The sequence below is a fragment of the Bos taurus genome, chromosome 10 (genome assembly GCF_002263795.3).
Source record: "Bos taurus isolate L1 Dominette 01449 registration number 42190680 breed Hereford chromosome 10, ARS-UCD2.0, whole genome shotgun sequence".
Lineage (NCBI taxonomy): Eukaryota > Metazoa > Chordata > Mammalia > Artiodactyla > Bovidae > Bos > Bos taurus.
This window is the reverse complement of record NC_037337.1, coordinates 46,778,197-46,792,105: the sequence shown is the minus strand read 5'-3', so window position 1 is coordinate 46,792,105 and position 13,909 is coordinate 46,778,197. Positions and strand designations below refer to the sequence as shown.

General features: G+C 36.8%; 1 protein-coding gene across 1 annotated transcript in view; it reads left to right on the top strand.

Moving 5' to 3' along the window:
- RAB8B (RAB8B, member RAS oncogene family) overlaps window positions 1-11,610 on the top strand; it is a 70,037-nt gene extending 58,427 nt beyond the window's left edge. Inside the window, 5 exon segments of the mRNA NM_001076317.1 lie at window positions 757-834; window positions 1,829-1,918; window positions 3,191-3,256; window positions 5,970-6,020; window positions 7,331-11,610. Coding sequence (NP_001069785.1) covers window positions 757-834; window positions 1,829-1,918; window positions 3,191-3,256; window positions 5,970-6,020; window positions 7,331-7,423 — 378 coding nt within the window. The 3' untranslated portion in view covers window positions 7,424-11,610.
- Window positions 11,611-13,909: the final 2,299 nt, after the last annotated feature.

The following is a 13,909-nucleotide window of genomic DNA, read 5'->3' as shown; positions in this document are numbered from 1 at the left end:
AGATCCCACATACTGTGTGATGTGGCCAAAAAAATTTTAAAAAAATTTTTAAAGAGTAAGAAGCAAGATACTTTCTGCTTAGAATAAATAAGTGCACAGCAGAAGTGATCCCCTCTTACCTTCAGTGTTATCTCTGCTCCTGCTGCTAAGTTGCTTCAGTCGTGTCCGACTCTGTGCGACCCCATAGACAGCAGCCCACCAGGCTCCCCCGTCCCTGGGATTCTCCAGGCAAGAACACTGGAGTGGGTTGTCATTTCCTTCTCCAATGCATGAAAGTGAAAAGTGAAAGTAAAGTTGCTCAGTCGTGTCTGACTCTTTAGTGACCCCATGGACTGCAGCCTACCAGGCTCTTCGGTCCATGGAATTTTCCAGGCAAGAGTACTGGAGTGGGGTGCCATTGCCTTCTCCGAGTGTTATCTCTATTTTAACGTAAATATCCTGCTAGCTTTAATTGGTACCAGTTCTCATCCTATGAGGTCAGGTAGAAAGGGTGTATCACCTTTACCATAATCACTAATTCATTAAAGGTTAACAGTGAAAAAATGTAAACAGTATTTATTTACATGGTGAGACAATGGAAGATTTTATTTATTTATTTTGTTTCTCTGTATTTTAAACTTTTATTATAAATTCCTTTTATAAAGACAGAAAAAGGACGAACACAGAGTTCCTGGAAGAGAAGATACATTGATGTGATATTCTTTGCTTTAAAATGTATAAAGCACTAAATAAAGATCTTTTTTTTTCCTCTTATAGGGAATTATGCTTGTTTATGACATCACAAATGAGAAGTCCTTTGACAATATTAAAAATTGGATAAGAAACATTGAAGAGGTAGGTATGGGAAAGACAGTGGATACTGGAGAAGAATCCTGCTGGGTGCTTATAGAGGGCTCGCTCCTTCTGTCTCCCTGTCACGTAGCTGAGCTGCTGGAAGCAGGGTGCAGGCAGGTTAGACCCTTCACTCTGAGGAGTACCAGGGACAGTAACATCTCTGGTACTGCCAGTCTGACTGCTCCGTTGGCCTAGGGAGTGCAGACAGAGGTGCAGTTTCACAGAATTTTAAACTTGTTCCCAATCTTGAAAATAATTTAATCTAAAAAACCCCTCTTTTACACATGAGAAGACTCAGGTCAGAAAGAGGTAACTTGGCATGTGCTCTTAGAGCCTTTAAAAAGGAGTTGTTGTCATTCAGTCTCTGTGTCATGTCTGACTCTTTGCGACCCCGTGGATTGTCTGGTTCTCGGGTTCTGTCTGTTCCCTCATACTGTTTGACTGGAAGAAATATGTCCTTATTCTGGTAACTCATTTTGCCCTTCTAATATTTTGTTCATCTTAGATATTTAAAATTTGATTTAATTCCACTTTGATTGGTACTGAGACCTTTTTTTTAATGTCTCTGACATTTCAGACTCTGAAATAATTTCATACACATTTATATTAAACCATGTGAATTTATTGTTTAAGTAGTTCAAAATCCAGAATACCTTCTGCATTGGCTCTCTTGGTACTGAGATTCTCTCCTTTCTTTGACCCAGACTAACATTTGGGAGTTTTATTGTTGGATAACTATAGGTTTTATTTTTGTTTGTTCATGTACCAAAGAAGACCTAAGAATGACTACAAGGCCTTTGGGGGAAAAGTTATGCTATAACTTTCCCCTCCTCTCATTTAAAAATTTTTCCTCTGAATCAGGTTCTGTGTTGAGTAAGAGACTATTTGTTTTGCAATTAAATTTATGGATCTGCTTCTGACAGGTTAAGATTTGCCTACTGGACAGCTGTGTTTTTCTCATGTTGTCTCCTAATATACTGCTTTATCCCTGCAGCATGCCTCTTCAGATGTTGAAAGAATGATCCTGGGTAACAAATGTGATATGAATGACAAAAGACAAGTATCAAAAGAAAGAGGAGAGAAGGTAAATTTGAACTGAATAAATGAAGATTGGAGTCTGTTCATGTTAAGCATTCATTTTCATACTATTATTTATTGATTTAAGTTTTTGAAATATCTATATTTTAATCCATTAAAAAGCCAGCAGACAGTTGTAATCCATACTTGAATGGTATGAATTAGTATTCAAGCTCCAACTCCATACACTGTGTAGTCATGACTCATTCTTCAAGAATTTGCTCTTTTCTGGGAGATACAATTTGGTCCTTTTTCAGATTCGTGCAGCTGAGAGTTCAGGCTGTTTCTTCCATATCTGTGTGCAAATGCCCAGTTCTGAAGTTAAACCAATTCCTTCTCTTAGAAAAAAAGTCAGAGGATAGGTAAAGTTTCAACAGTAATCATTTTTCAGTTCATTATTTTTTTTTCCAAGAATATTTTACTACACATTAGATTTAGGTCATTATGAATAAACTCTTTTTAAACTCATTGAGCTGTAGATATTTATATTTATAACCCTTTCTCTCTTTTGTGTCCTGCAAAACAAGTCTATTATACATATATATTCATTTCTATGACATTTTCCAAACTGACTTAAAGGCTTCAATTTTTTAAGTCTTGGAATTTTGCTTTAGCTTTTTTTTTTTTTCTTTTTTAGGGGTACAGGCAAAATGCATTTTGTTTTTTTAATCTGACTATACACTTTTCTCGCCTGAAAACACTTAGCCTTGTTGCAAATGAACTGGGATTTCTTTGGAAATAGATGGGAATGTAGAAGAATTCACAATTTGCCACGATAATAGAAACCCAAGCAATGAGATTTTAAGTTTTAGTATTTTCAGCTTTAGTTCTTTTATGCAGTTTAATAAAATTTATTTATTTTATTTATTAAAATAATATGTATTATCTTAAATATCCAATGTATTAAGAAAATAATGAAAACTTACAATAGTAATTGCTGGAGATTTGTAATTTGAAGGCAAATGTATCCCAAATTTATGGTAGAGGTGAGTGTCTAATATGTTTTCTAGTGATTAGAGAACTAAAGATATAGTAGAAAAAAAGAGAAGTACTCAAGTTATGTTTTGAGAGGAAGTGGTGCCATTTTAGTTACTTATGATGATGGAATCGGATCTCTAAATTTCAAACACAATAGAAGAAAGCAAAGAAATTTGAGGACCACAGGAGTTCTGAACTAAGTACTCTCCCTTTGGGACTTTGGAAAACCTAAAAAAATATAAATGCTCTATATGTTCAAGAAGCTTGCCCTGAATTTCATTGTTCCTCTTTTGTCTTTCAGTTAGCAATTGACTATGGGATTAAATTCTTGGAGACGAGTGCAAAATCCAGTATGAATGTAGAAGAGGTGAGAAGGAAATGTTTGGTGACTCGTTACGTAGTAGCGTTCGTGTTCGTGTCTTGGTGCCTGCGTTCAACTCTCCGAGCCTTGATATTTCCTGACTTAGTGAATGCTTCCACTTCCGTTTCATAAACTTTTGTGCTTCTGTTACGAGGACCGTGGTTGCTAGATTTCTAGCACCTGTCTTTCACTTGGCATATATTAGGTCACTTCATTAGAGTCACTGGACAGAAGATGGCAGTTCAGGTTCAGTGCAGTTTTGCCCTTTGTTTGGGAAGCTGGAAATCCTGCTGCTGTGGTCTCTGCTCATTCATCATTGTTCATGTCATCCTACACCAACTTGTAAAACAGAGTCTTAATTCCTTTCATGTCTGCACTCTCAAGAGACAATTCAACTGTTAGCTTACTGAACAGATTCCCTTAGAATACATGCTTGAAGTCAATTAAGCATGATCCCTTTTATTACAATGGCATTAAATAGATATAAGAAACTGTGTTTATCAGAGAGTAGTTTTAATAAGTTTTCAGTGAGTTAACTGTTAAAACCAAATTATCTAAAGTCTTCTAAGAAATAGATTTTCTTTAGAAGGGCAGAATGTTGATAATATTTTCTTTTTTAAAAACATTTTTTAAATTGATCATAAAAATAATACATATATGTTAATACATGTCATTTACTTAACAGTAATACTGAGGGTTTCGTAAACATTTACTTTCTCAAGCTAAGTCACTGTTCACCGTGACATCATGACTGCAAATTGAGACTTTAATGACTTGACTCATGGTCACTGATCAGAACTTTTTCTTTCTTTTAAATAACTAATGGTCATTTTTTCAGGTAGGGGGTGTTAGGAAACAGGAAACCTCTTCTGATTTATTTATTGGAGAACAGAAAAGTAGAAAAATGCTTCCTTTTGCTTGCAACAAAAGGATTTCCTTTCATGCAAAAGAGAGGAGCCTCTTCAGTCAGCTTTAATGGTGGAGACAGGAGAGAAACTTGCTCTGAGATGTGGTAGGACTGTGCCACAGAACATATTCTGTACCCTGACTACAGTCTCCACTAGTCCTGTGCCCTGATCTCACCTGTGACTTAAAGAGAATATTGAATTGTGAATTCCCTGGCAGTCCAATTGTTAGGATTTGCACTTTTACTGCTGAGGGCCCAAGTTCAATCCCTGGTCAGGGAACTAAGATATCCTACAAGGCACGTGGCATGGCCAAAGAAAAAAGAGAAAGAGAGCACACTGAGCTCTCTCTATGGAAATACTGACCTGGAGATTGCTCAGGCTGCTTATTCTAGTCAGGTTTCCTGCAGAGATTAGCAGTTTTCCCAGAGCTTTAACTTAAGCTCAAAAACTGGGATAGGATTACTTAGAAACTTTGACTCACAGGTGACCAGTGTGACAGTGAGACACTGACAAAGTGATAATAGTAGTTATCGTATTGCTTCTTTTTGACTGGTTTGGGAATAATAACCCTGCTGGACATGTTTGGGGACGTGAGGAATTGTTGGGAACAGATTGACATAGCAGTGGGTTTAGCATGGAGACAACTGAAGAAGCCTTAAGAATCCTGGCTCTGTAGAAGCAAAGTCAGGATGATAAGTTTTAAAAACATTTGACTTAGAGTTGGGTCAAGACACACTAGGCGTAAAATGCCACTGAGATTTTGTCCTGCCACCACTGGAACTTATTACCATAGTGGGGAATTTAGTTGAGCGTAGAAACTCTTGAGATTTGGGGGGGTTGAGACATGAGAGGTTCTATGTTTTCAGGGATAAGAGTGAAAGTCATTTGAAAGAGAGGAAGTTGGGAATAAAGGGTAGAAATTTTTATGAAAATAGATTTCAGAGCTGTGAAAGTGAAATGAAAGTGTTAGTCACTCAGTTCTGTCTGACTCTGTGACTCCATACACTGTAGCCTGTCCATGGAATTCACCAGGCAAGAATACTTGAGTGGGTTGCCATTTCCTTCTCCAGGGGATTTTTCTGACTCAGGGATCAAACCTGGGTCTCCTGCATTGCAGGCAGATTCTTTACTGTCTGAGCCACCAGGGAAAATTATTGCTTCAGTTATTAAGCAGATATTCATCATCTCCTATACCAGAAACTATGCCCTGACTTTGGGGACACACAAGTGCTGTAGAGCCTCTGCCTCGCAACTCAACAGGTGTCATATTCGGAACTTGTGCCGATGTTTGTGGGTTTTTTTTTTTTTTTTTTTTAATATTTTACTTATTTGGCGGCGTTGAGTCTAAGCTGCATCATGTGGGGTCTTCATTGCATCATGCAGGTCTTTTGTTGCAGTGCACAGACTCTTCTAGTTGTGGCACATGGGCTCTAAAGCATGCAGGCTTCAGCAGTTGCAGCGCTCAGGTTTAGTTGCTCCGTGGCATGTGGGATCTTAGTTCCCCATCCAGGGAGCGAACCTGTGTCCCCTGCATTGCAGGGTAGATCTTAACCACTGGACCACCACGGAAGTCCCAGTGCCAGATGTTATGTGCAGAAAATATTTGATGAATGACAGTTTGATTATATTGGAAAACCTTTATGATAAAATTGAAAAGTCACAGTAGTCATGTGTCTACTGATTGCAGTTATGTTCTTTTTCTCAATTAAAAACATTAAAGTAATATATTTTTATTCTATAATGAAATAAATCTACATTTCTAATTTAAAAGATAAACATATAATAATGAAATCTTTTGGTTTATCTTTTAGGCATTTTTTACACTTGCACGAGATATAATGACAAAACTCAACAGAAAAATGGTTTGTATAATATATAATTTTATTTTCCTTATGCTGTGTTTAAATAAATTTTCTTATTTATGTTATTTATTTAATTAAAGAAAAGGCATATATTCACATTAAGTCATTTTTTCCCTGTCTTACCTTTTATCCCAGTTAAATTTTGATTCTTATTTCTGTTTCCTCCGATTTTTTTTTTTTTTTCTGAACTGCAACTCTTTCAGTTCTTTCCTCTGGCTCCATAAGTGGTCTTTGATTGAATTTTGTTCAGAATAATTAAAGTAATAATGGCACAAATTAAATATTTTAATCTCTCTCTGTGTCTGTATATAACTATGATTTTGAAGTTGCTCAAGTCTGCTTCAATTTGAAACAATCTCAGTGATGACTCATTAGGACAACCTGAAAAGTTTGGTTTACCCTGAATCTTGCATGTAATTGTATACCTTATGTTACCAGCTCTTCTTGCCTCTAACAGGATTGCCTGTTCAGTTCAGTTCAGTCCCTCAGTCGTGTCTGACTCTTTGCGACCCCATGAATCGCAGCACACCAGGCCTCCCTGTCTATCACCAACTCCTGGAGTTCACTCAGACTCACGTCCACTGAGTCAGTGATGCTTTCCAGCCATCTCATCCTCTCTCGTCCCCTTCTCCTCCTGCCCCCAATCCCTCCCAGCATCAGAGTCTTTTCCAATGAGTCAACTCTTCACATGAGGAGCCCAAAGTACTGGAGTTTCAGCTTTAGCATCATTCCTTCCAAAGAAATCCCAGGGCTGATCTCCTTCAGAATGGACTGGTTGGATCTCCTTGCAGTCCAAGGGACTCTCAAGAGTCTTCTCCAACACCACAGTTCAAAAGCATCAATTCTTCGGTGCTCAGCCTTCTTCACAGTCCAACTCTCACATCCATACATGACCACAGGAAAAACCATAGCCTTGACTAGACGGACCTTTGTCGGCAAAGTAATGTCTCTGCTTTTGAATATGCTATCTAGGTTGGTCATAACTTTCCTTCCAAGGAGTAAGCGTAGTATCTTAACATCATCTCCATCATTATCCTTGATACTTTACACTCTTGTGGTTATAATTTCTTTGGACTGGAAATAGGAACTTCCTAACCAAAATGTTGTTAATGTATTAGGTGCTCACCTTAAAATATTTTTCCCATTTTAACCCACCGTTTCCAAAGAAATAAAAAACATAAGAGCTTAGCTAGTTCCCTTCCTACTGAGTACAAATTTATGAGCATGGTTAGATATTTTTATTTTTTAGATAATTGGGCTCAAACCATGAGACTTTTATCTCCTTGGTAACTTCATTTTCTGTTTTTCAGAACGACAGCAATTCATCAGGGGCAGGTGGACCAGTGAAAATAACAGAAAACCGATCGAAGAAGACCAGTTTCTTCCGTTGTTTGCTACTTTGATGAACTCTTTGTGAGAGACTGCAGCACACCTTGAGGACCCTCTCCTGCTTCTCTGAAAGCACAGGTCACCCAGCCTCAGAACCATCCTGCCTGGCTGCTACTGAGAGCACCGCTGAACCTATACCTAGATACTGCACACTGAGTGTGCAGTGGATTCCAGCCTTATGGCCCATCAGGATAACAGGCTTCTCTCTTCAAACGTGGAAGCCATGAAGTGGAGACACGTGCCGGACTTAACTTGTTTTTCCTCTGTTTTATTGCGTGTTGCAGAAGCTGCTATCTTTTTCTTTTTCACTTTGCACATCAGTGTTAGCCTTTCATTGTTACAGCACAATCTGAGATTCATATCTGCACACTTCTGACATGAAGTTCTAGACAAATTTGCTTTGGGGAATGTTTTTTAAAAAAGAGTAGAACATTTAAAGCAGAAGTTAATATACTAAAATTTTAGGACATTTGGTCTGGTTCATATGGCCAAATGTTATTGCATTGATAGCATTTGTTTAAAGGCTCTGGTTTTCTTAAATAAGAGTCATTAAATTTTGATAAAAGTTTATCTTAGAAATTCCTAAAAATGCCCATCAAAGGCCACAGTTTATTTCTTTAGATTATTCAGAGTTTTTCTTCATTCCTGACCTTTTTGCCGAAGAGTCTGAGTAGCTGAATAAATCATTTTTTTAATTGATTACTTCTGCCTAATCTATTGAAGCTGCATTTGGAAACCATCTTAATGTCACTTTTCTTGAGATTTGTATTCCCTCCTCTTTCCTACATTTGACCTATTATAATCACTCACCTAAGACATATTTGAACACTGCTGTCTGTTTCTACATGTAAACTTCTTGAGCTGGAATTTTACATAGGCAGAGAGTTAGTTTAGGGTTTTATTTCAGCATCTAATTGATGTTTTGTCACATCAGCATATGTCATATAGCTCTTCCTAGATTCGCTCTTAGCTTGCTGGTTTAGTAGTAATGTCCAGTTCTTACCATAATCCCTGTCTGAAGAGTTAGATTCAGACTCAGTTCACAGAAAGCTTACCCATAGGGAGAGAGGTTAACTTGTGGATGTAATTTTATAGAGATAGTTGTTGGTAATGGTAGAAATGATTTTTTTTTTAATTGGACTTTTATTATTATTAAGAGTAATTAGTTCTAGTGCATCCTCTAGGAAAAGTCTCACCTTTTCATTAGAGAAAATAAGAGCATGGTTTCAGTTTTACAACAGCTGTTATTGAATGTGTAGAACCCAGATCCATCTGTTCAGGTTCACTGTTATAGAACTTGGTCCAGCTATTTGGGCCAAAGCCAACCAAAAGCTTAGCTGCCTTTCTCATCATAACACTGGTACTGGTAATGCCTTTTGTAGATGAATCTGTCACATAAGGAAAAAAGAAAGTATTTAGTATTAACTTAGGTGACAAATTCATTCTATTATCCCAGCCTTCAGTGTCATAAGACAGAGAGAGTAATAACGAGGTGATTAGGCACTAATAATTATAGTTCCTGTTAAGCCAGTTTTGTTTCACAATGGTTGCCATCATGCTTGATGGTTAAGGTTGGAAGATGAAAGTGGAAATGGATTGCTTGTTACTGCAGAGAATTCTGCTTCAAATTAGGATGTATCACTGGAATACTTGGCCTAGTCAGTCTTTACTACTTGTTTGAAAACTTAGGCACAATTTAGTGGCAGGAAATATATACCAGAGCTAGTTTTGATGGGTTCTCTAAACTTAATATTCACAAATTTCGATCTCCTTGACTTTTTTTTTTTTTGGTACTCATAGGCTTAAAAGCACTTATTGGTGTACCAGTAAAATCAGTAGTTCCTTGATCACAAGTGGACTGTAAGTCTACCATCTTAAAATTAGATATTGATATATTTCTGAAATGAAGAAAATAGTTTCTTAGAAACATCTTGTATTCACTAATTTTCAGAAAAAGATCCCAGCAGTTAAGCTTTCTGGATGGTAACAAGGTAATTTCTAAAAGGCAAGTGCTATGACACCACATATGAATGTAACCCTCTTAGTAATTTACCTCGGACTCTTTGGTGTCTTAACACTTTGGTTTATATCTCAGGGGTTGTCTGCAAACCAAAACTGACATAATCTGTGGTTAGCCTTTTTTTATTTTTAACAGAATGCTTTGCTTTTGTTTGTTTTGTTTTTTCCTTTTCTCTTCTGTTGTTGCTTATGGGTTAATAACTAGTCTCCATGAACTTCCCTTTGAAAGAGCCTATAAAAGTTAGATGAGTCTAAAAGTGTTCTTTGAAGTAGCAGCAAACTGGGGGTATATACTCTGTTATATAGAAATAAATTGTCCTTGCTATTTTCTTACATTTAGCTTTGCTAAATTGTATATAATTTGAGCTAAGACCATAGGAAATTCACTTTCTGCATGGTAACACTGCCCCAATAAATATTCCACTTTGCTTAATAATGTACATATAGTGCATTATTTTTTCTATTTGTAGATGAATTTAGTGAGAGATAATTGTCTTTTCCCTGCTGAAACCGAAGAAATCTAGTTTTGTGTGAACATTTTTGTGGTTTTATGGGTCAGGATACATGAAGATTTTTTGCAGCAGTGTTAGTGGTTCAGTGGCTGCATTTTATTATCAATGTGCTGATTTTTGACAATGATTGGGCTCGACCTTTTCAAACAAGAGTCTGAGGGTTATCAGACAATGCAAATGTGCTGTAACTAAGTAGCATGTAGATCAGTTAATTATAAAATGTTTCCCTGGGAACTTACTTTAGCTACATTTTTCTTCAGACAGATGATGGGAAAATAATCCACCTGTGCATCAGTTAGGCGGTGCTGCAAGGTTTCTTTCTCTTCACATGAACATTTTGTGCAGTCTTTGTTACAAATTTTCAGAAGACTATACTCTTTACTTTGAAGGACTATTTTTTAATTATACCTCATTTAGCTAACTAGTATTCTAATACCTAGTAGAAAAACAGTGAGCCAGTCTTTAAGTATCCAGCACAATTTAGACTCTATGTTTTGTTTTGAACTAAAGCATCATTGGAAAAGGTAGGAGGTAGTTTAGGATAGATCATACATGTCTTATCCAATAGCGCAGAAAAAAAAGTATTATCTTCCTGTCTCCATTAATAAATTTAGCTGTGCAATATAGATAAATGTTTGCAGAAATTTCTAAATAAGAGATTATAACTCCATTTTACAGGTTCTGAATGCTGAGAATCTGTATTAAGGCTTACTGAGTTTTTCTTGTGAGCAGTAAGTGATAACATGTAAGCAGACTTTCTTTCCTTGTTCATAACTTTGATTTCTTTATAAATTTAGTTCTTAATCTTGAAAGATGAGTTTCTAAGCTTAACATTTTAGAACAGTATTTTGTTATGTTGGTTTACTTATCTCAGATTTTAAGCACTTGTTTCTCATATCAGATTTTTTAGATTTTTTCTTTTAACAGAAAGGACATTGCTTTTGCCTTCTTGTTACATCCAAAAGGGGGCGGGGGAATGTCTAAAAAATGCCTTGTCCGGTAGAGATGTAGATGGAGAGGATATGCTAATAAAATTTCAAGTACTAGCACAATTTTACAGTAGAAACGGTCTTTTTTCAGACTAATAAAATTAATGTCATGATCACGATGAAAAAAATGTAAGTGAAATTTGCAGAAATGGAAATTAGCAAGCAATTGTTTTAGGTATATTTTAAAATTTTACTTCATTTTTTAAAATGCTTGTGCCATACGCAATTGCATTTCTTATTGCCAAGAACTAATAGAACTTCTTGTTTCATTTCTTACCTTTTTTTAAAATGTGAATTTAATTATAATTCATTCCTATGGCCTTACAGATGGGTCTTATTTTGTTTATTTGCAGCTGACACTGTTCCTTTAAAGCAAAGTACCTTAAAGTTTTTGACTAAAATCATGTCCCAAGTGGGAAATACCTGTTTTTTCCATAGAGTTGTCTTCCTGTCTATGTTTCAGCATACTTTACCTTTGCTCCAACGGCTTAATGTGAAAAACCTGCAGATAAAATGGATCTGTCATGTTGTTAATCTTGTTTAAGCCAAGTCATTAACTGTGTACTGATAATGATGCTATGTTTTGGGTTTTTTTTTTTTTTTAAGAAAAAAAAATGGATTTTATTCCAGATGAACTTTTTTTTACAATGTTCGTCTAAAATAAAAACTACATAATGAAAATACTCATGTCTCTCTGAAATGCACATTTAAAAAATGTTTCTTCTAATTTGCTAGGTATGTGTCACAAACCATGGTAGACCTGAGATATTTTAGCAAACTTTACATCTGACTTAGAGTTCTTTTTTGTTGTTGTTTTTTGGGAGAGGGAAATTTTATTTATATTTTGCAGCAGTTTTGATGATTTATAGTTGATTTACAATGTCATGTTAGTTTCTCTTTGTTCAGGCCTCCTTATCTTTTGCCTAGATTTCTGTAATCTCGCCTAACCAGTCTTCTAGTCTCTAATTTTATTTTCCTCCTCTCCAATTTTCACTGTGCTGAATGGTTTTTAAATCTGTCACTGCCACATTTAAACCCTTTAGCCTTGCAAAGTCTTTTGCGATCTCCACCTCTTTCTCTCCAGCCTTTGATTTTGTCACACTTGAACTCACACATATCTTTTGAGCCTCATCAGTACTTGCATCTCCAAACATAACATGCTTTGTCATTCCTTTCCTTAGGCTGCTCCTTCTGCTGACTTCCCACCCCTTGCCTGACTGACTTCTCCTTATCTTTCAATATTTAGTAAGGGTTTGGTGGGAAGACTTCAGCAACAACCCCATCCATGGTTAGGAACCCTGTCCTATGTCTGCCCAAAGTGTCACTCACGGCCCTGGATTGGAATCATCTGTTTACTTTCCTTCCCCACTAGACTCAGCTCTTGTAGGCTGGGGACTGAGTGTTTGGTTTTTGTATTCACAGTATCAGACAAAGGACCTGGCATATAGTAGGTGTTAAAGAAATGTTGGGGAAAAAAATGAGTGAATTTCAGCAGTCATCAAAATCAACTGTCACTAAAGAAAGTTAAGTATAAATTAGGAGTTGTTTGGTTCTCCATTTACTTTTTAATTTGAAGAAAGATTAAAAGTAAAGGGGGACTTCCCTGGTGGTCCAGTGGTTAAGAATCTTCCTTCCAATGCAGGGGACTCAGGTTTGATGCCTGGTCAGGAAACTAAGATCCCACATGCTCCCACAAGGGCCTCAACCATTGAGCCCGCACATGCCCAATGGGTGGCCCACATGCTCTGGAGCCCGGGTGCTACAACAGAAACCAAATATAAATAATAATTTTTTTTTTTTAAGTTGGAAGTAAATTCATCAGAGCCTCAGTAAGTTTGGCAATAAAAAGAGAAGCTTCATTATCTGGCCCCCATCTTTATTTTAGTCTTTGTTAAATATTTTACACTATTTTAACCTTTACTAAATACAGAAGGATCTTCTTTTAATAAGACAAATCACCCAGAATGCTGTTTATATATCAGTAAATTGAGTAAATCCTCTCCCCCTCTCTTCAATGTTTCCTATTCACAAAATTTAAGTTTTTTAATACTAGTTACAGGGATACATGAGTATACTCCCACAGCAAGTATGTATGAAACACATCAATGGCCATATCAGCAAACAAAGGATACTGTGGCCATCAAGCCATGAGCCACTGCATCCACCACCCCCCCCCCCCCCCACACACACACCCTGCAAAACAGCACCTAGATGGGATTCAGGATGAAGAAAAGCAGGACGCTGACTCTAGATCTAGATAGGTAAGGTACATACCTAAGAAATGATTTCAGTGAGCCCAGACTCTTGCATCTTCCCATCTGTAGAAAAGTGCTAAATTCATTAACATGAACAGTAATCTTTTTGATGTTCTGACTACCAGGTTTTTTGCTTTTTCAAAAATTCCTATATATCTGGCTCCTTCCTTGCCTCTTTGAATCAGTAACTCAGAAATATCTGAGAGGCTGTCTTATGGGCTTAATGAATGAAGTCGGCTGAATGAAACAAAATTCTCAACTTTTAGGTTGTGCCTTTTTTTTTTTCAGTCAACACAAGTAAAATTAATTAATTTGTGTGTATATATATATATCTTTGCAGAAACCATCATCCTTGATTTTTCCCTCTTCCTCACTCCATGGAGCCCATCAGTAACTAACTTTTGTTTTGCACAATTCCTAAATCTCTTTTGAGTTTGTCTGCTTTTCTCCAGACTCCTGCTATTTCCCTGATTCATACCTGCAGATGCCAAGAACTTCTTATCTGGAATCCCATTTCCCATTATCTGCAAAGGAGATCAGAGCCTGCCACTCTGTTGGATAAGCCTGGAACTTGAGGTGAACTCTAACCTGCTGGCCTTTTTTGTCTCATCTCTCCTCACACTCCGAGGACATCCTGACCTACTTCCTATGCTCAGAAATGCTCTGCTTTCTTTCACTTTGAAGCCTTTTCTCTTGTCTTTCTATGTCTCTCCTACTTCCTAGCT